Source organism: Camellia sinensis, chromosome 8, assembly GCF_055761805.1.
Source record: "Camellia sinensis isolate YWXY chromosome 8, ASM5576180v1, whole genome shotgun sequence".
NCBI lineage: Eukaryota > Viridiplantae > Streptophyta > Magnoliopsida > Ericales > Theaceae > Camellia > Camellia sinensis.
Genome location: NC_138968.1, coordinates 115,732,882 through 115,754,799, shown reverse-complemented (window position 1 = coordinate 115,754,799; position 21,918 = coordinate 115,732,882). Strand labels below are relative to the sequence as shown.

Genomic DNA, 21,918 nt, shown 5'->3' with positions numbered 1-21,918 from the left:
CAAAAGCCCCTTCTGTGGCAATCAAGCTCATGCCACTATCTCCAGTCGATAGCAGTGAACCTAAAGATATGCAATTAGTTGTGAGCAAGTACGAACCTATTGCTGAGGAACCAATAACACTGAAACTAGAAACCATTGAAGTAACGAAAAGTGACATTGAGGACGCATTCTATGAGGATCATGATGACATTCCTACAATCAAGCTCAACATTGAACAGTTCATAGAGAATCTGTAGAACTATATGCAAGAGAACATGGAACTGCATGTAGGAGATATGTCTGCATCCATCCCTACACCCAAACTGAAGAATGTGAGTCGACTACGGACAGAGCATCAAGTGTAAGTAGGAATCTTCGAATTAGATATTCACTGTGACACACATACGGGTATATAAGAACCGGATCAAGTTAAATTTTTTTTTCCTATTAGACCAGGAAAATCTGTAATCAACAATCAATTTAGTTTGACTGAAGTTACTGTCCTAAAGATAGTAGTTAGAAACTCTTCCATAAATTAAACCCCTAACCAGAAAAATAAAAACTTAGTTTGCTACCTTACCAAGCCAGTGGATCAAGTTAGATTTTATTTTATGAGTATTGACAAACAAATCATTTAGACATTAATAAATGTTAAATAATACTACTTGCTAAGATACTTTTTGCTGCAGAACTAACTCCTTCCATCCTGCTGGAGGTACAAGTTTCCAGATTCACACCCTCTCCTAAAAGGGGTTAGATACCTCCACTTTTGTTCTGTAAGCATTTGCAAGCAATTAGAAAAAAATGTTAGGACATACGCATCTGCACACATGAACTTCATTTAGAGTATATAAGTAGTACGGGTATAGCCAAATGGTAGACCAGCACCACACAAATAAAATTTACTGTACCATACCTTGGGACAGGTGTAGGGACAAGGACAAGAGTGAGGGAGTTGCATTCCAATTTTCTGACGATTATGAAAATTTGTGTAGCTAATCTATCAGGCAATAATAGATATAAATTGAAATGAAAAGTTTCATGCAAATATATTTAATAATCAAAAATGGTAAACCTCATCATGAGTGTTAAAATCAGACAACTATTCGTTCATAACTGGATACATGGCGGACAAATACAACTGTCCAACTCCTCTCTCATTCCCAATGTCACGCCTGATTCTTAAATATCCATTGTACCCCCATTTTGTATCCTATGAATTCGAATTACGAAAAACTTTCTAATTTTTTTTTTCGCTGTAACCAATTAGTTACTTCATTAGGTTGTTCTTTTTTATATAATACATCATTATTAGACCGGAAGAATTTCGTACCAACCATCGTGGTTTCTAATACCGGTTGAGACGTCACTGTGAAAACAAATGTAGCAAATGTGAATACCATTATCATTTTTTACTTTTGTCATTTAGATGAAACCAACTATGGCTTGCAGAAATAACTCACTTATCATCGTCAACTTTTAAATGTATGAAATTGTATTAAAAAAATAAAATAATAATTAAGTAAAAAAATAAATAAACTATAAGTCTTACGTATTAAAAACAAAATAAACAGAAAAAAAATGTGCACTTGTTGATTCAATCTATTGACTAGCTACAAATTTATTGCTAAATTTATAAAATGTAGGTAACAAATTTATTAGCCTTCTATTATCATTTTCGTTGAATTTCTTATTACCTTTAACAAATGCCTTACGCATTATTTCAGAAATAGTAGTGTTTCACATTGTTGACATGTTTGAAACAAACAAAAAGAAATTATTGATGGAAGAGAGCACACTATTCTAGTTTCAAATGTTGAGATGGAGTGAGGAAAAACAAAACAAAAATCAAAATTTAACCCATCTGCTAACAAAAAAAAAAAAAAAAAAATTGAGGACAACTTTCTCTACATCAACAAAACCCTCGCTACTGACATTGATTGCGGAAAGGGAGGGGAGCTGCAAAAACAAATCTTTTTGGATATAAAGGAATAGGGTCTTAGCTCTTTCAAAGATTTATTTTTTCCGTTTCCCTCCTTTTCTCCAATCGACGTCTATAGCGAGGGTTTTGTGATGTAGAGAGGATTTTGTCCTTAATTTTTTTTGTCGGCAGATGGGTTAGGTTTTGGTTTTTGTTCTGCTTCTCCTCTTTCATTAGTTATTTCTTCTTGTTTGTTTAAAACATCTTAACAGTGTGGAATACTGTTATTTGTGAAGTAATACGAAAGGGATTTGTTGAGTGCGATGAGAAGTTCAATCAAAATGATAATAGAAGGCCAAGAAGCTTGTTACTTGCATTTTTATAAATTTAGCATGGATTTGTAGCTAGTCAATGTATTGAATCAGCGGGTGGTGTAAGTTTTTTTCTGTTGATTTTGTTTTTAATAGATACGACTTAGTGTTTATTTATCTTGTTACTTAATTATTAATATTTTTTTTATACACAATTCCGTACATCTAAAAGTTGATGATAGTAAGTGGATTATTTTTGCAAACCATAGTTGGCTTTCATGAATGTCAGAAGTAAAAAATCAGAATGGTAGTCATATTTGCTATGCTTTAAGTACGACAACCCCATTGAAACTATAAGTAGGGTTGTTGCAAAAATTGAATCTGTGGTAAATTGGCAAGACTTGATAAATTGTGATCCAAACACAAAAATGAATGGAATGGGAGGTTTGTTTTGACTATTGTTATGAGTTCACAATGATATATGATGTAAGGTTGAGAAATGATAATAATACGATAAAAACACAAACTATCGATGGGTTCATCAAAATACCCCAATATAATGTGGAATATCTTAGGTTGGCAGTGACGACTCAATCGGTATTAGCAACCATGGTGGTTCATTTGAAATTCTTCCGGTCTAATAGGGATGTATTAGATGATGGAGAAGATCCTAGCGAATAAAATTTTTGCCATGTAGTTGTCATAATTGGTTATGGTGAAGAAAATTTTAAATTTTTTTTCGTAAATCAGAATTTGTGGGTTACGAAATGGGGGTACAACGGATATTTGAAAATCACGCGTGACATTAGAGAAGAGTTTTGACAGTTGTATTTGTTCTCCTTGTATCCAATTACGAATGAATGAGTTGTTTGATTTTGATACTCATGGTGATGTTTACCATTTATTATTATATATATTATGTAAAACTTTTCATTTTGATTTATATCTATGGTTTCCTAATAGATTAGTTACACAAATTTTTATAATCGTGAGAGGATCCTGATGCAACTCCCTCTTCCAAATGATAGTCTTGTCCTTACCCTTGCCCTTGTTATCCCAAGGTATGGTGCAGTAAGTTTTATTTGTGTGGCGTTGGTCTACCATTTGGCTATTCTCATGTTACTTATATATTCTAAATGAAGTTCATGTGTTCGGATGTGTTTGTCCTTATATTCTTTTAATTGTTCACAAAAGTTTATGGAACATAGAAGATCTTGTAGGATTGAGAAACACATTTTTTGTGGGCACCCAATGGAAAAAAACTAAAGTAGTTTAATACTGGGAAGGTGGCATCCCTTACAAATGCTCAGATTCAGAGTAAAGATGTTCTTATTACTCATTAACTGAAATCAAGCTTGAGTGATGCTAATAAATGCTGCCACGATGAACTCTTTCACAATGATGGTCCAAGTGTTGGTGATCTGGTATGATGTCATGATCTCAAAAGGGCTCTTATCTATAGAACTATTGATTGAATTGTTATAAGCAAATTCTGCACAAATAGTAGTAAATTCTAATTGTCTAACTTACCACCCACGAGACATCGAAATAAAATCACCTAAGCTACAGTTTAATAACCTCAATTTGACCATCGGTTTGCAGGTGAAATGTGGAGAAAAAATAAATGCAAAACTAAAGCCCAAAAGGAAATTATAGTAGAAAATTGAACTATCAATTTGTATTCAATATCAAGAGTGTAATTAGTTAACCATCATCCCAATATTTGTAGTCTTAACTAAAAGAAATAACGAAGGAAAGATATCCTGAATAAATGAAGTACACAAAATTGATTCCCTAAATTAGATGTCCCAAAATAAGTCAAGCTTAAAGAAATTAGTCCTAGTTCATCTTGGCTTGTTTCATGTAAGTGCAATAAATCTCTGGCTTCCGCATGTGTTCCCCATCACAATGGTTTTTCTTTTTCTTTGTGTCTAGTATAAATTAAAGTGGTGTGAAGAGTGGTATGCTATTTGGAGTTTGCTCTTTCCTTTTGTATGGAAATCATAAACAATAGCCTAACTATGAATCAGTATCTAGAAAATGCACATTGTGTATGTGTGCCATGTTCAAGCCTTGGAAATTTGATTTAGCTTTTGCTCCCTATGTCCTTTTACTCTCATCTTTTGGAAGGAATGAAGGATGGTATTAATTGGCAAAGGGTTGGATTGAAATATGTGATGACTTTGTAGAATGTATAGATGATATTTGTTGGTAGGATAGTTGTGTGACTAGGATGGGTACCTCTCCAACCACTACCTGAATCGCTTCAACTGCATCTCCTAGAACTGGCAAAGGGTTGGATTGAAATATTTGTTGGTATTAATTGGCAAAGGGTTGGATTGAAATAGGTGTTGATTAATACCAACAAATATTTCAATCCAACCCTTTGCCAGCTCTAGGAGATGTAGTTGAAGCGATTCAGGCAGTGGTTGGAGAGGTACCCATCTTAGTCACACAACTATCCTACCAACAAACATCATCTATACATTCTCCAAAGTCATCACATTTTTCAATCCAACCCTTTGCCAATTAATACCATCCTACACTTCTAACCATGCTTTCACATGGGTATCCTATGCTGGAGACAGTTCAAAAATATATGTGGCCTAGACTGTGCAAGCTGGATGAGCGAACATTGTAATTTCAGAACTCCCTTAACCATTCATCTCTATGGATGGCATTTCACTTCTCTTTAAAAATTGAAGTTACAGAATTTTCACTATATTCTTTTGTACATTAAACTAATTAACATATCATGAACTACAGGTATGAGCTACATTACTAGATGACTACATTTGGAAAGGTACGTTATCATGATCCTGCCCTTACTAAATGTAGTTGACTAACCATAAGATAAGCATTTTTCCAAGACAAATCATTCTTTATAGTTTTACAGGTTTTCTGCACTAGGAGTAAACGAAATAGCAGTGCATGTTCAATGAGAGGAGGGTGTAGACACTTATCAAGCGCATTCGCAAGGTATGCATTGAAAGCTTTGATTGATTACTACTTTTAAGTGACAACCAAAAGCTTTATCGTCACCTCCATAGTGTTCAAGACCCAAGAACTTGCAATTAGAAAGTTGTACTCATATTTCATAAATAACAATTTGCAAATATCAAAGACACACACAACAATATAATACAAGCAAAACAATAGTCATCGGAAGGAGATGAGTCAGAGTCAACAAATACTGTAACTGTAATAACCCACATTTATGTTATAGTCATGTTCATGAACATTGGTATGATTATGACCCGTTAAGCTTGCATTTGCATGATTATGACTTGTTTTGCCTAAGTAAGATCCATGCCTTGTTTTGATGTCTATGTGATTTGTCTAAGTGTTGTGTGCTTGCTTTGTTCCTCCCTTGGTACCCCCAGCCTAAGTTATGTTTAGCCGAAGTCATGCCAAGCCTAGGTTATGTTAAGCCTAGATCATTCCAAGCCGAGGTCATCTTCAGTCTAGAATTGTCTTGGAACCACTTTGTTTGACCTCCACCTTCGCCCTGACATATTGGCCGAGATGTATTATCTAGGCCGAGGTGTGAATCACCAAGGCCGAGATGTTACCTTTGCTCTTGAGTGACCTTGTCCTGGAGAGGTATGACCTAGACCGAGGTGTGGCACATCTAGGCCAAGGTGTGCCACAGCTTAGTCAAGAGTTGTCCTTTCTAGCCGAGGTCATTGTCACCTTAGTTGCCGAAGCCTTGTCCTTAGCCGATGTCACCACTTGCCGGAATGCCTTACCGAGTAGCTTGTTAGATACACCTTGTCATAGTCTTGTCTTGTCAACCTATCACCTTTTTGAAGAGAACCAACCAATCGTTGCCACGTGTCCAAGTTGAGAGTTAAGTCAGCCGGCAGAGAGAGAAACCCATCATTTTGTTTCTATACTTGTTTTGAAGAAGAGAGAGAGGCTCTAGAAGAGGGAGAGGAGTTCTTGAGAAGAGGTAGATTTCTAAGCTTGATTCCTAGAGATCGAACCGTTAGATTCATGTTCTAAGGTTAGATTCTTGATCCGCCCTTGTTGTTCTTTATGTTCATGTTATTACATTGCATGATTGAATATGATTTGTAAGCCATGCATTGCTTTGAAGTTCGGTTTTAGAAAGAGAAAATGGCATTCATGTGTTCTTCAAGAAAAGTCATGTTTTGATCCGAAACCTCATGCCAAGATCCATGTTTTTGTGTTTGTTTTCACATGATTTTCAAGCATGGGTACCCAGGTCCATGTTTTCGAACTCATAGCATGAAATCCCAGATTTTTGTAATAAGGAAGTTATGATTTTAGCATTCATGTTCTTCATGATCTTCATGTTCATATTCTTCTTGTTCTTCACGGGTGGAAACCCAAATCTCCAGACCTCACTTCCCGAGGTGTAGCCGTCGAGATCACTCTCACCTAGACCTCACACTTAGGCCAAGCATCGTATCTCACCTTGGCCTACCTTGCATGATCAATTACGCCTTTAGTTTGTCTTGTGTGCACCTCGGCATGCAGCCGCACGCCGAAGCCTAGGTAGCCACACCTCGGCTATGGGGTGTGGGACCTCGGCAAAGACCTGGTTGGTACCCAGCATGTCTTCTTGACATGTAAAACGGTGTTTTGACTTCCAGTATGTTTTCCGAGATCATTTGCATGTATGTGAGACTTGTTTTGAGAAGTATGTTCAGTATACTTGCCATGTGTTTGTAGGACTTGGACCTTGCCTTGATCCCGACGTCCCAAGAACTAATGTGAGTGGTATTTTTAATAAAGTTATGTTCTTAAGGTTTTGATAAAGCTTTGCCTTGTTTTGATAAAAGTATTTGTTAAGCATGAATGATATCCCTATTTTATGTATCAAGTATAAGCTTTGTTTTGGATGACATTCTTGGAACCGTCCTTTCGTGTTAGGGGACGTTAAGCCTAAGTAGCATCGTCCTTTCGTGTTAGGCGACGTTAAGCCTAAGTAACATCGTCCTTTCGTGTTAGGGGACGTTAAGCCTAGGTAACATAGTCCGTACGTGCCAGGGGACTTTAAGCATTTGTGGCACAGGTCCTCCCATGCTAGGGGACTTTAAGCCTATGTAGCATAGTCCTTCCATGCTAGGGGACTTTAAGCCTAGGTAGCACCGTCCTTTCGTGCTAGGGGACGTTAAGCCTAAGTAGCACCCTTGTTAGATATCGGCCACCGACGGACTATGAACGGGTGTGCTCGATGCCGAGGTTATGTTTTGTTTTTCCAGAATGTCATCACCCCATGTTTTAAGATTTGACGTATGTTAAGTAAGTAAGCAAGATTTGGAAGACCAAGATCCGAATGATGTTTTGTTTCAAGTCAAGCTAAGCTATGTTATGTATTATTTTGACAAGGATATAATATGTATTGTTTTGAAAAGATCTTGGGTATCATTCATTTAACCCCTTTATTACCGGTACCATTCACTGAGTATCCAAGCTCACCCTCCCTACGTATGTATGTAGGTAACAAGCCAGAAGTCTACTACGCCGAGTTATGTGTTTTGCAAGATGTTTTGGATGCATGTTATGTCGGCAATATTTATGTCGGCATCCTAAAGATTATGTTTCTTGACTTGTATTTTATATATTTTGTTTATGTCGGCTTGAGAAGCCTTTTACCAAGATGTAATATGTATTCTTGTACTTCGTTCCTATTTGTATTCAAGTTGTAAAGCCATGTCAAGATGTATGCCATTTCATTTGACTTATGCACTGCTCTTATGGACCACTTGTATTTTAGATTATTGCTTCCGCACTTGTGAGCCCCCTATATCTATACTCTGATTGTGTGTGAATTTTGAGAGTTGGCCTTCGGTAATCTCGGATTACTGGCCATCACGACACCAAACTACTAGGGGCGGTTTCTGGTCGTGACAGTAATAACTAGTGTAATTTCATAGTAACATTGACAAGCACTAGAGGCGGTGGCTTTAAATCCTATTAGCATAAACTGATGAGATTTGAATGACAAATAAGGCCTAGCACACATTAAAAGCTTCATGTCCATAAAACATACAAAACAAGTATTATCCTATGCTAAAAGTACCTGTTAAAAGAAAACTCACTAAACTAGTTTCAGATGAGGTCACAATTTGCAGCACTTTGTCAAGTTGGTGCCCAAAAAAAAAAAAAGGAAAACAATCATAATATTGTTGGAGTTTTGAACACATGACACAAGTATTTGAACTATTACTAATTTAATCTTTTAGCTCCTATCAAGAACAAAATCATGAATCATATTTGCTAGTACCAACCCATCGTTTCTCAGACATGCATTCAAGTAACAAGAAATATTAAAATCTTCAGGAGGAAATACATCATTTCATAGTGTCTAAGATGCATCAAAGATGGATGACATTTGAGGCATTTTTTATTGCAACTTCCAGAGTACTGATGAAAATACATAAATCACACATAACAAGGTCTAAAAGGTGATCGTTGGTCTTGATAATAACATTGCCGTTCCAAAAAGAAATTAAAAAATAAACTTTTAAGTAGAGCATGGGTTGAAATTTTGTTGATTAGTGTTCATATAATGTAAAAACGAAAGGAAACAATATTTACGATACTAGATAGGGAAAAATACCAACATGCTAATTGTTTGATAATGTAGCCAGCAAAGAAAAGCGAATCCCTTCTCTGAAGAACTTCCTAGCTCATGTCCATGTCCAACAATTGAATACACATGCACCCACTCCGCTTGCACGGGGATTAGATATGCATACAAATATATACACAAATGACACTGATAGTAGACTCATTTTCTGCAGTGCAAGGCTTGCCCTTCTAGGTCCTGAAGAGAAAAGTATAGTGAGTTCAGTGATTCCCATTGCCACTGACAAAAGCCCTTCTGTGGCAATCAAGCTCATGCCACTACCTCCAGCTGATAGCAGTGAACCTAAAGATATGCAATTAATTGTGAGCAAGTATGAACCTATTGTTGAGGAACCAACAACACCAAAACCAGAAACAACAAAAAGTGACATTGAGGACGCATTCTATGAGGATCTTGATGACATTCCTACAATCAAGCTCAACATTGAACAATTCACATGGAATCTACGGAACTATATGCCAGAGAACATGGAACTGCATGTAGTAGATATGTCTGCGTCCATCCCTACACCCAAACTGAAGAATATGAGTCGACTACGGACAGAGCATCATGTGTAAGTAGGAATCTTCGAATTAAATATTCACTCTGACACATAGTTAAATTTTATTTTCCTATTAGACCAGGAAAATCTGTAATCAGTAGTCAATTTAGTTTGATTGAAGTTACTGTCCAAAAGATAGTCGTTAGAAACTCTTCCATAAATGAAACCCCCAACCAGAAAAACAAAACTTAGTTTGTTACCTTACCAAGCCAGTGGATCAAGTTAGATTTTATTTTGAGTATTGACAAACAATCATTTAGACATATTAATATTTATTAGATAACACAACTTGCTTAGATACTTTTTGCTACATAACTAACTCCTTCCATCTTGCTGCAGGTACAAACTTCCAAATTCAGACCCCCTCCTAGAAGGGGTTATTTACCTCCACTTTTGTTCTATAAGCATTTGTGAACAATTTGAAAAAAATGTAACGACATATCTATCCGCACACATGAACTTCATTTAGAGTATATAAGTAGCACGGGTATAATCAAATGGTAGACCAGCACCACGAAAATAAAATTTACCGCACCATACCTTGAAACATGGTAGAGACAAGGACAAGAGGATCATTTGGAAGAGGGATTTGTATTTCGATTCTCTCACGATTATAAAAATTTGTGTAGCTAATCTATTAGGCAATAATAGATACAAATCAAAATGAAAAGTTTCATATAAATATATATAATAATAAAAAAATGGTAAACCTCATCATGAGTGTGTTAAAATCAGACAACTATTCATTCATAACTGGATACATTGTGGACAAATACAACTGTCCAACTCCTCTCTCATTCTCAATGTTATGCGCAATTCTTAAATACTCATTGTACCACCATGTTTTACCCTACAAATTTTGAATTATGAAAAACTTTCTAAATTTCTTTTCGCTGCAACCAATTTTGACAACTACATGGCAAATAGTTTCTTCATTAGGCTGTGCTCCTTTATATAATACATCATTATTATATCGGAAGAATTTCGAACCAACCATCATGGTTTCTAATACCGGTTGAGTCGTCATTGTCAATATAAAATATTCCTCATTACATTGAGGTATTTTGATGAATCCATCAATGGTTTTATTTTTTATCGTATTATTACTATTTCTCAACCTTACACTATATATCATTGCGAACTTATAAAAATATACAAGCAAACCTCCTCTTCCATCTGTTTTTGCATTTGGATTACAATTTATTAAGTTTTGCCCAACTTAAAACATAGCAAATGCGATTATCATTATGATTTTTTTACATCTGTCATCTCTGGAAACCAACTATAATTTGCAGGAATAATCCATTTGTCATCGTCAACTCTTAAATGTATGAAATTTCGTATAAAAAAATAAAATAATAATTAAGTTAAAAAATAAATAAACCATAGTCTTATGTATTAAAAATAAAAGCAACAAGAAAAAAAAAAATCGTGCACTCGTTGATTCAATCTGTTGACCAGTTACAAATTCATTGCTAAATTTATAAAATGTAGGTAACAAACTTCTTAGCCTTCTATTATCATTTTCATTGAATTTCTTATCACACTCAACAAATGTTTTTTGCATTATTTCAGAAATAGTATTGTTTCACACTGTTGACATGTTTTAAACAAACAAAAAAAATTATTGATGAAAGAGAGCACTTTTCCAATTTCAAATGTTGAGATGAAGGGAGGAAAAGCAAAACAAAAATTAGAATTTAATCCATCTACATACAAAAATAAAATAAAATAAATAAAATTAAGGATAACTTTCTTTACATCAACAAAACCCTCGCTACTAACATTGATTGGGAAAAGGGAGGGAAGCAACAAAAATGAATCTTTTTGGATATAAAGGAATAGGGTCTTAACTCATTCAAAGATTTGTTTTTAGATTTGTTTTTGCCATTTTCCTCCATTTCTCCAATCAATATCTCTAGCGAGAGTTTTGGTGATGTAGAGAGGGTTTTGTACTTAATTTTTTTTGTCGGCATATGGGTTAGGTTTTGGTTTTTGTTTTGCTTCTCCTCTCTTCACCTCAACATTTGGAATTAGAACAATGCTCTCTTTCATCAGTAATTTCTTCTTATTTGTTTAGAACGTCTTAACAGTGTGAAACATGTATTTATGAAGTAATGCGAAAGACATTTGTTGAGTGCGATGAGAAATTTAATCATTAAATGACTTCCACCACGTGAAGGTGACACTATACACATCTTCCAAAATATAGTGCACTTTTGTTCCAAAATGGTGAATTTAGATATTGAAAGTTGAGAGGGAGATTTTCACCGGATTGGTGGGTCAAGCAAAGCCCATCAAGGCCTAGCCCTAGCAATCTAGCAATACAGGATATTTCACACTTGGATTATAGCACAAGTGTTGAGCCAGGCAAAGCCCAACAAGGTTGAGCATTTGCAACCTAGCAGAGTGATATCGCCACACTTGGGGCCTAGCATACGCTTGGGCCGGGCAAAAGCATCCCAAGGTTTGTTGAGTGTGATAAGAAGTACTATTAAGCTAGAATAGGCTTCTTACCTGCATGTTATAAATTTAGTGATGGAATTGCACCTCGTCACCTAATTGAATCTTACGAGAGATGTAAGTTAGTCAAAGATCATGTGAGATTCATGTTTGTTATGCTTTTTATGTATGACAAACAAGTATTATTAGTGATGATTTTTCATTTTTTTATTTTTGATTGGTGAAGTTTAATGATTAGTAAGATTAGCACTTTATTTTTGATTGGTGAAGTTTAATGATTAGTAAGATTAGCACTTCGAGGAGTTAAACTTCAGCTCTCTCCTTGTAAGCACTTAGGTGGTGTTTGTTTGGAGGGATTCAACCATGGGATAGGATTCCAAATCTAGTGGATGGAATAGTCCACTGTTTGATTCAAATTTTTTACACCGGATTATTAATAAATCTATCGGATTGTTCTATCGGGGTGGGCCGGGGGGCGGACATGATAGCTCATCCCATGGGATTAGATGGTGAAATTACATTTTCAACCCTCTGTTATTTAATATTTTTTTCCTCATCTTTTCCACATTTGTTCTTTCACGGCAGTAGAGAACACAATCGTTCTTTCATAGCAGCAGAACCTTAGGGCCATTTTCTGCTGGACCTTTGCATCAAGTTTAGAATCTTCATTTAGGTTTGAAACTTATTCTGCATCTTTAATTTTGTTTGCTATTTATTTTTTGTTTCGATTTTGATTTTTCAGTATGAGGGATTTAAAGATTTTTTTGTATGATATTGTTTGTCTTTCCCTTCGATTATTTTTTCATTTTGATATGAGGGATTATTTTTGCTTTTTCTAATTTTTTTTTCAGTTTTATTTTTCATCCATTTGTAAATTTTTATTTTTGATTTTTATATATATATACTTCGATGTTCTGTGGCCATTGGGTCATGGTTTAGTGTTGTGTTTTTATTTATTTATTATGTACCTTGGATCTATAGTAGATGGAAAGAAAGAACTATTATATTATTTAAAGTTCTTGCAGCCCTTTTTTTGCTCTGCTTTTTGTTTAAAAAAAGAAAAATCTATGCTCAGTGTTTTTTTTTTTATTTTACTTATGTATATATATATTTACTTAGATGTTTTGTGGTCATTGGGCCTTGGTTTAGTGCTCTATTTATTTATTTTTTATGTGCCTTGGATCTATGGTAGATGGAAAGAAAGAGCTATTATATTATTTAAAATTATTACTGCCCATTTTTAGCTTTGTTTTTTGTTTAAAGAAAGAAAAATCTATGCTCTTTTTTTGTTGTGCGTGCATGTGTGTGTATTCAAAATGAAAAATCTATGCTCTGTATACAGAGAAAAAAATCTTACTGGCCTCATCTTTACATGTATTTTGATAGTTGATAAAGTATTAGTTATTCAGTAGCTCTCCATAAGCTTTTGATTTTCTATGGGATGCATTTTTAATGTTGCTTGGTGCATGATTTATGGAATGACAATAGGGAGTAGCACATATGAGTTTCTAGTTTGTTGATTTTTTTTTAACTGATGTTTTAGTTAGTATGGGTTCTGGAAGGACTGATATGCATATATATATATCTATGTTGCATATACTCTGATTGAACATCAAATAGAGCAATTAGATTCATGTGTTAGAATTCTGCTTATAATTAGGATTACTTTTATAATATCAATATATTTCTCTTTTTTTTAATAAAAAAAAAACAAAATTGAACTCCATGAGTCGATTTCCATCAAGTTGAGCCCCATCCAGCCATCTTCCATCCAGACGACTTTGAAGGTAAGCCCTCTCTCTCTCTCTCTCTCTCTGGCTCTTGACTTAAGAGAGGAAATTGATTTTTATTTTTTATTTTTTTTATACGTTTATATATATACATATGTAAGACTTTTTATTTTTTATTTTTTTGTAATTATATGTTTATATATATGTATAAACATATCTAAAATTGTATTTTTTTTTATAAAAAAATTATAAGTTTATATATATATATATATGCACAGTATGTAAAACTTTCCTCTTTTTTTTTTTTTTTTCTTCCTTCTAATGTCAATGTTAATTTATAATGGTTATTATGACTTTTTTTGTGAATGGATGATCTATTAATTTGTTTAAACGTAGTGGTTATATTTATTGAATTAATGTTACTATGTTAGTGTTTGTTAATTTTGATTTAGGATGAATGTAATATGAATCGACATAACACATAAAAATATGTTTAAAAAAAAAATTCGTTGTGTCCCCCGCTGTGTCCGTGTCCCCATATTTTGGAAATTGCTATGTCCCGTGTCCGTGCTTCATAAACAACATGAAATTAGTACACATCAATGTGTGTTTAGGAGAGGAAAATTAGATACACACCTAACGTTTGGCATAAAGCACAGAGTGGTTTCCTTGAGACTTGAACCCATAATCTGAGGGTTATTAGGCCAAGGTTTTACCATTGAACCAATGGTCACCCCTTTATAAAAGGGATTAATGGACTTTGACTATTTCCCTCATGCTATAGTTGATACTGTCGTCCACATTTATTTTTTATTTTTTATTTTTTTATAGTGGTTGTGGCATTTTGTGCTATAAATATACCATATTTGTAGTGAAGCACACTTAAAAGTTTTTGAGCATATTCTGGGTGCAAATTAGCATTTTGTTGTTTCACAAACAAGTGCAGCAAAGCCATCTTACTGTCTCTGCCAGAACTCTATGGTAGTGTTCTAATGCATATAATGATATATTTAATTTATAGTGGCACTGATGTGATATGCATGCTTGCATTATTAGGGTGCATTTGTGAATAAGTGTAACCTATGTGCAAATTATAAGTTAGATGAAACTTCTAGATTTCTTGTGAAAGGTTTTTTTTATATCAAAGATGTAAATGCTCAACGACATTGTTTAATAGAACAAACTAGTTTTTTAATTTTTTGATTCTTTTTTTGCTATGTTGGGCGATAAGGGTTTGTCATTCAGCATAAACCTTCTATTTGTAGACATACTTCGCAGGATTATTTTTTTTTATATTAACAACAATACATGTTCATTTCAATTATGTCGGTCTGCTTTTCTCATTAACTAACTTTGATGCAATTCATGTATGATAATTTTCTGCAGATTTTTGCTGCTGATTGTTGGCAATAGTTTTCTGATATCCAGTACAGTAAGTTGGATTCTTTTAATTAACTGGCATTTCTTGTAATTGTAGGAGAGAGTGTGATGATTTTACAAAGTGAGCTGAAAAACCAAAAAAACTTGTGAGGAGTTTGAAAAAGAAATCTCTTTGGTCTAGGAGTTTGGAGGAGGTACATAATTGTGCATCACTTTTATTTATCAATTGGCTGAAAATGCAAAAATATATCTTCAAGATGGATTGGATTTCTTGATCTGTTTCTATAATTTAATCTTGAAGCGATTTTTGCTATAAATCAAAGGTCTTTTCTGTCAATAGTTGATTTAATCTTCTTTCCATCTCTGGAACTGACATTCTGCTGCCTTTCTTGATGCGGATGGCAGTGTGTAAATATGTTGGATTCTATTCGTTAATTGTTCCATAGGATATGGTGCAATGAACGTATTTCTGTTGTTTTGATGTTAATAGTCAAAACTTCTTTGAACCTATATATTTTTTGTCGGACGTGGAGAAGCTTGTTGATTGTTACTTTCTTACATCAAGAGGTCTCAGAAGCATTTGAAGATAATGGTATGAACAACATAGTACTAAATACAAAATAATCAATATTAATTGCATGAATTGATATATTTAAATATATATATGTCACGACCCCAAACCGCCCCTAGTAGGATGGTGCCGTGATGGTCAGTAATCTGAGATTACCGAAGGCCACTTAGAAAATTCACACACAATCAGAGTATAAATATATGGGGCTCACAAGTGCGGAAGCAAAATATACAAATCTTAATTAGTCCATAAGAGCTGTCCATAAGTCAAATAGAATGGCATACAACTTTACATAGCTTTAAAACTTGAATACAACCAAAACAGATGAAGTACAAAAATACATAATACATCTTGATAAAAGGCTTCTCAAGCTGACATATACAAAAATACTTGAACTACAAATCAAGAAACATAATCTTCCAGATTGCCGACATCCTCACTGCCGACATAACATGCATACAAAACACACATCTCGGCGTAGCCGACTTCTCGCTTGTTACCTACATACATACATAGGGAGGGTGAGCTTGGATACTTAGTGCATGGTACAAGTAATAAAGAGGTTAAATGAATGATACCCGAGGTCTTTGTAAAACATACATATCATAGCTTGCACAAAACATGAGATGAATCTAGTTCATCAAACTTGATCTTACAAAACTTACTTACTTACTTACTTAACATACGTCAACTTAAAACATGGGGTGATGACATTCCGGGCAAAACAAAAGCATAACCTCGACATCGAGCACACCCATTCATAGTCCGTCGGTGGACGATATCTTAACAAGGGTGCTACTTAGGCTTAACGTCCCCTAGCACGAAAGGACGATGCTACATAGGCTTAAAGTCTTCTAGCACGGAAGGACTATGCTACTTAGGCTTAAAGTCCCCTAGCACAGAAGGACTTCACATGTGTGCTACAAATGCTTATAGTCCCCTAGCACGTACAGACTTCATATGTGTGCTACAAATGCTTATAGTCCACTAGCACGTACGGACTGGTCCCACAAAAGCTTATAGTCCCCTGGCACGTACGGACTTCCCGACAACGTCACCCAAAACAAAACTTATATTTGATACGCAAAACTTATACTTGATACACAAAATAGGGATATCATTCATGCTTAACAAATACTTTTCAAAACAAAGCAAAGCAAAGCTTATCAAAACATTATAACATAGCTTTATTAAAAATACCACTGTCACGACCCCAAACCGCCCCTAGTAGTTTAGTGCCATGATGGCCAGTAATCCGAGATTACCAAAGGCCAACTTTCAAAATTGACACACAAACAGAGTATACATATGGGGATTACAAATGCGGAAGCAATAAATTCAAAGCTAAGTAGTCCATAAGAGCAGTGCATAAGTTAAATGGAATGGCATACATTCGTACATAGCTTTAATACAACAAAATGAAGTACAAAAATACATCTTGACCAAAAGGCTTCTCAGCTATCAAATACAAAATACAATAAAATACAACTAAGAAGCATAATCTTCAAGATGCGGCAAAAGTGCATAATCCAAAACAAGTAGCAAGTACATCTAGGCGTCACCGTCGTCCTGCTCGTCACCTACATATATATATAGAGAGGGGTGAGCTTGGATACTCAGTGAATGGTATAAATAATAAAGGGTTTGCATACATGATATCCGAGACCTTTAACAAAACAATACATAATCATAGCTTGTAACCAACAAGGGAGGAATCAAGTTCATCTAACAAATCTTTCAAGCTTCATCAATCAAAGTCTTTCAAGTTTCAAGGGGTGATGCTAACAAAGGTTGTGCTACAAATGCTTATAGTCCCCTAGCACGTACGGACTTTCAAAGGTTGTGCTACAAATGCTTATAGTCCCCTATCACGTACGAACTTTCAAAGGTTGTGCTACAAATGCTTATAGTCCCCTAGCACGTACGGACTTTTCAAGATTGTGCTACAAATGCTTATAGTCCCCTAGCACGTACGGACTTCCAAAGGTTGTCATTCAAAACAAGGCTAATACTTGATATACAAAATAGGGATCATCATTCATGCTTCACAAAATACTTTTTCCAAAACAAGCAAGGCAAAACTTTATCGAAACTTAACAACATATCTTGATTAAAAATACCACTCACCTAGTTCTTCAAACATCGGGGTCAAGGCAAGTCCAAGTCCTACAAACACGTGGCAAAGTCTATTGAATGCACTACTCAAAACAAGTCTTTCATGCATTCAAATGACCTTGGCATTCTTCAAAACTAAGTCAAATCAAAACAAAACACAGTTCCTTATCTCGGGAAAACATGCTGGGCAACTACCAGGTCTAGGCCGAGGTCCCACACCTCCTTACCGAGGTGTGGCCCCAATGGCCACATTCAAGGAAATGAAGTCGGGAAAATCTGGGTTTCCCTCTCTTGAAGAACATGACGAACATGAAAAGCATGAACATGAGGAAGATGAATGCTAAGATCATAATTTGCTATTACAAAATCTGAGATTTGATGCTATGCATTAAAAAACATGGACCTGGGTACCCATATTCAAGGATCTTGTGAGAACAAACACAAAAGCATGAATCTTAATGCAAACTTTCAAATCAAACAAGACTTTTTCTTCAAGAACACATGAACATTATTTTCTCTTTCTAAAACCAACTTTAAATCAATGCATGACGTGCAGAACAGGTTCAATCGTGCAATGCAGCTAGATAAACATAAAGAACGACAAGAGTAAATCAAGAATCTAACCTCAATACACGAATCTAACGGTTTGATCTCTAGAAATCAAGCTCGAAAGCCCACTTTCTCACTCTAAAACTTCTTCTTCTTCCTAGAGCTTCTCTCTCAACAAGGCAAAGATATAATACAAAATGTATATTTTCTGGGTCTGTCGGCTGACTTAACCCTCTGCAGGGGTACGTGGCAACGGCTGGTTGGTTCTACTCAAAAAGGTGATTGAGTGAAACGACAAGACTATGACAAGGTGTACTTAACAAGCTAGGCGGCAAGAGCACTCCGATAAGTAACGACATCGGCTAACAACAAGACTTCGGCAAGCAAGGGGCAAGGACATCGGCTAGAAAGGACAACACTTGGCCTAGATGTGCCACACCTCGGTCTAGGTTGTACCAATCCAGGAGTAAGGTCACTTACGTTCAAGGGTAACATCTCGGCCTAGATAATACACATCTCGATCTCGGCGATGAACACCTCGGCCTAGATAGTGACATCTCGGCCAACATGTCAGAGCGAAGGTGGAGTCAACCAAAGTAAATTCCAAGATGGTCATAGGTGCAAGAGGTTCAAAACTGACCTAGGCTCAAGGTGACCTCGGCTAAACCCGCACCGAGTGGGGTACAAAGCATGCTGTAACACATAAGCGAACAAGGACAAGACTAGAAATGCAAGTTTAACAAGACAGAATCATATGAATGCATGTGAGTATGGTTAGGACAGCGTGAGGGTTATTACATCCTACCCCCCTTAAAGAAGTTTGGTCCCCAAACTTGAGTTACCTCGATTCAAGAATAACTCCGGATATTGGACTTTCATTTCTTCTTCAATTTCCCATGTAGCATCCCTGCCAGAATGCTCATTCCATTCAATTTTCACCATCGGTATTGCCTTGTTTCTCAATTGCCTCACTTGTCTATCGATAATACGCATCGGCTTTTCTTCATAGCTTAAATCTTCATCAACTGCAATCCCAAAATGATCAATCACGTGCAGTGGATCCCGAATATACTTCCTCAACATCGAGATATGAAACACATTATGAACTTGACTTAATCTCGACGGAAAAGCAAGTCTGTAGGCAACTGGGTTAACTTTCTCAAGAATTTTGAACGGCCCAATGTAACGGGGTGCCAATTTACCCTTCTTCCCAAATCTTGAAACTCCTTTCATCGGCGAGGTTTTCAAGAATACATGATCCCTTACTTCAAACTCTAACTCCTTTCTTCTCTGGTCGGCGTAACTCTTTTGTCGACTCTGAGCGGTTCTGATTCTCTGTTGGATAAGCTTGATCTTTTCGGTTGTCCTTTGAACTAGATCGGGGCCGATCAAAGCTTTATCTCCTACTTCGGTCCAACATATCGGCGATCTGCACTTTCTTCCATATAAGGCTTCATACGGTGCCATGCCAATGCTAGTTTGATAACTGTTGTTGTAAGCGAATTTTACTAATGGCAAATGCACTTCCCAGCTTCCCTTGAAGTCTAATACACATAATCTAAGCATGTCTTCAAGTGTCTAAATTGTTCTCTCTGTTTGGCCATCGGTCTGGGGATGAAAAGTCGTGCTAAACCTCAATTCGGTCCCCAAAGCCCTTTGTAAACTCTGCCAAAATCTAGAAACAAACTTTGAATCTCGGTCTGACACAATGGACATTGACACACCATGAAGTCTAACAATCTCATTCATATATAATACAGTAAGTTGATCAGCATTAAACGAAGTCTTAATAGGCAAGAAGTGTGCTGACTTAGTTAATCTGTCGATTATAACCCAGATCGAATCCATCCCTTTCTGTGTCTTCGGCAAACCAATCACAAAGTCCATGGAGATGTGTTCCCATTTCCATTCAGGAATCGGCAAAGGTTGAAGAAGTCCTGCTGGCCTCTGATGTTCTGTTTTCACTTGTTGACAATACAAACATTGGGACACGAACTCGGCTATCTCTCTTTTCATATTCGGCCACCAAAAAGTCTGTTTTACATCTTGATACGTCTTGGTGTTCCCTGGATGAACTGCAAATCTGGATCCATGAGAGTCTTGCAAGATCTTCCCTTTTAACTCTAGGACGTCGGCCACGCACAGTCTTCTTTTAAACTTAAGCACCCCATTCTCAAGGGTGTAACCAGACTTCGGCCTGGTGATAATCTCATCGGTTACCTTCTTCAGGAATTCATCCTCCATTTGCCTTTCCTTTACTTCCCTAATAGTAGTCGGCTCCACTGAAATCATGGCTAGGCATGCCAAACTTCCCACTGACTTTCTACTCAATGCGTCGGCTACCGAGTTTGCTTTACCTGGGTGATACTGAATCTGCATGTCGTAATCCTTCAATAATTCAAGCCACCTTCTCTGCCTCAAATTCAGTTCCTTATGAGTGAACAAGTACTTCAAGCTCTTGTGATCTGTAAAGACTTGGCAAGAGGCTCCATACAAGTAGTGATGCCAAATCTTCAAAGCAAACACCACGGCTGCTAGCTCTAGATCATGGGTTAGATAGTTTTTTTCATGAAGTTTCAACTGACGAGATGCATATGCTATGACTTTGCCCCCTTGCATTAATACACAGCCCAAACCCTTATGTGAAGCATCACTGAAAATCTGAAATTCCTCATTACCTGATGGGAGTACAAGAACTAGTGCCGTAACTAACCTCGTCTTCAACTCTTGGAAGCCTGATTCTCTATCGTTGGTCCATACATACGTTGTTCCCTTCTTAGTTAGTTGTGTCAATGGTACTGCAATCCCTGAGAAGTCCTTCACAAACTTCCTATAATAACCTGCCAAGCCCAGAAAACTACGAACCTCGGACACGTTGGTCGGCGTCGGCCAATTCACAATGGCTTCAATCTTACTGGGATCAACCGATATGCCCTCTTCATTAATCACATGCCCTAAAAATGAAATGCTGAAAAGCCAAAACTCGCACTTGCTCAACTTGGCGTACAACTTCTTGTCTCTCAAGATTTGCAGGGCAAGTCTCAGATGATCCTCGTGTTCAGTTGTACTCTTGGAATAGATCAATATGTCATCAATAAAAACAACTACGAACTCATCTAAATATGGCTTAAAGATTCTATTCATCAAATCCATGAATGCTGCAAGTGCATTAGTCACTCCAAAAGGCATTACTAGGAACTCATAGTGACCGTATCTTGTCCGAAAAGCAGTCTTCTCAACATCTTCGGTCTTAACCTTCAACTGATGGTAGCCCGACCTAAGGTCAATCTTGGAAAAGACTCGTGCTCCTTGTAGTTGATCGAGCAAATCATCAATCCCAGGCAACGGGTACTTGTTCTTAATGGTTACCTTATTAAGTTCTCTATAATCAATGCAAAGGCGAAGTGTGCCATCCTTTTTCTTAACAAATAGCACAGGTGCTTCCCATGGTGAAGTGCTTGGCCTAATGAATCCCTTGTCCAATAATTCTTGTAATTGTAGTTTCAGTTCCTTAAGTTCAGCTGGAGCCATCCTATAGGGTGTTTTGAAGATAGGTTGCGTTCCCGACATGATGTCCACAGTAAACTCTATTTCTCTATCGACTAAGTGGCCAGGCAACTCATTTGGAAAGACATCGGGGAATTCCTTAACAACTGGTATGTCGGCTAACTCAACACTTCCATTCAAATCGCTTAGTATACTGCACAAATAACCCTGACACCCTTTTTGGATCAAC

The 21,918-nt window shown here is 36.3% G+C and overlaps 1 protein-coding gene across 1 annotated transcript; it reads left to right on the top strand.

Moving 5' to 3' along the window:
- The first annotated feature begins 4,409 nt into the window (after positions 1–4,409).
- Positions 4,410–9,843, top strand: LOC114303845 (transcriptional activator DEMETER). The gene is given in 6 exon segments (XM_082885439.1): positions 4,410–4,498; positions 4,780–4,848; positions 4,978–5,014; positions 5,108–5,190; positions 8,988–9,386; positions 9,714–9,843. Coding segments are annotated over 6 exon segments (807 nt in total).
- The last annotated feature ends 12,075 nt before the right edge of the window (positions 9,844–21,918 follow it).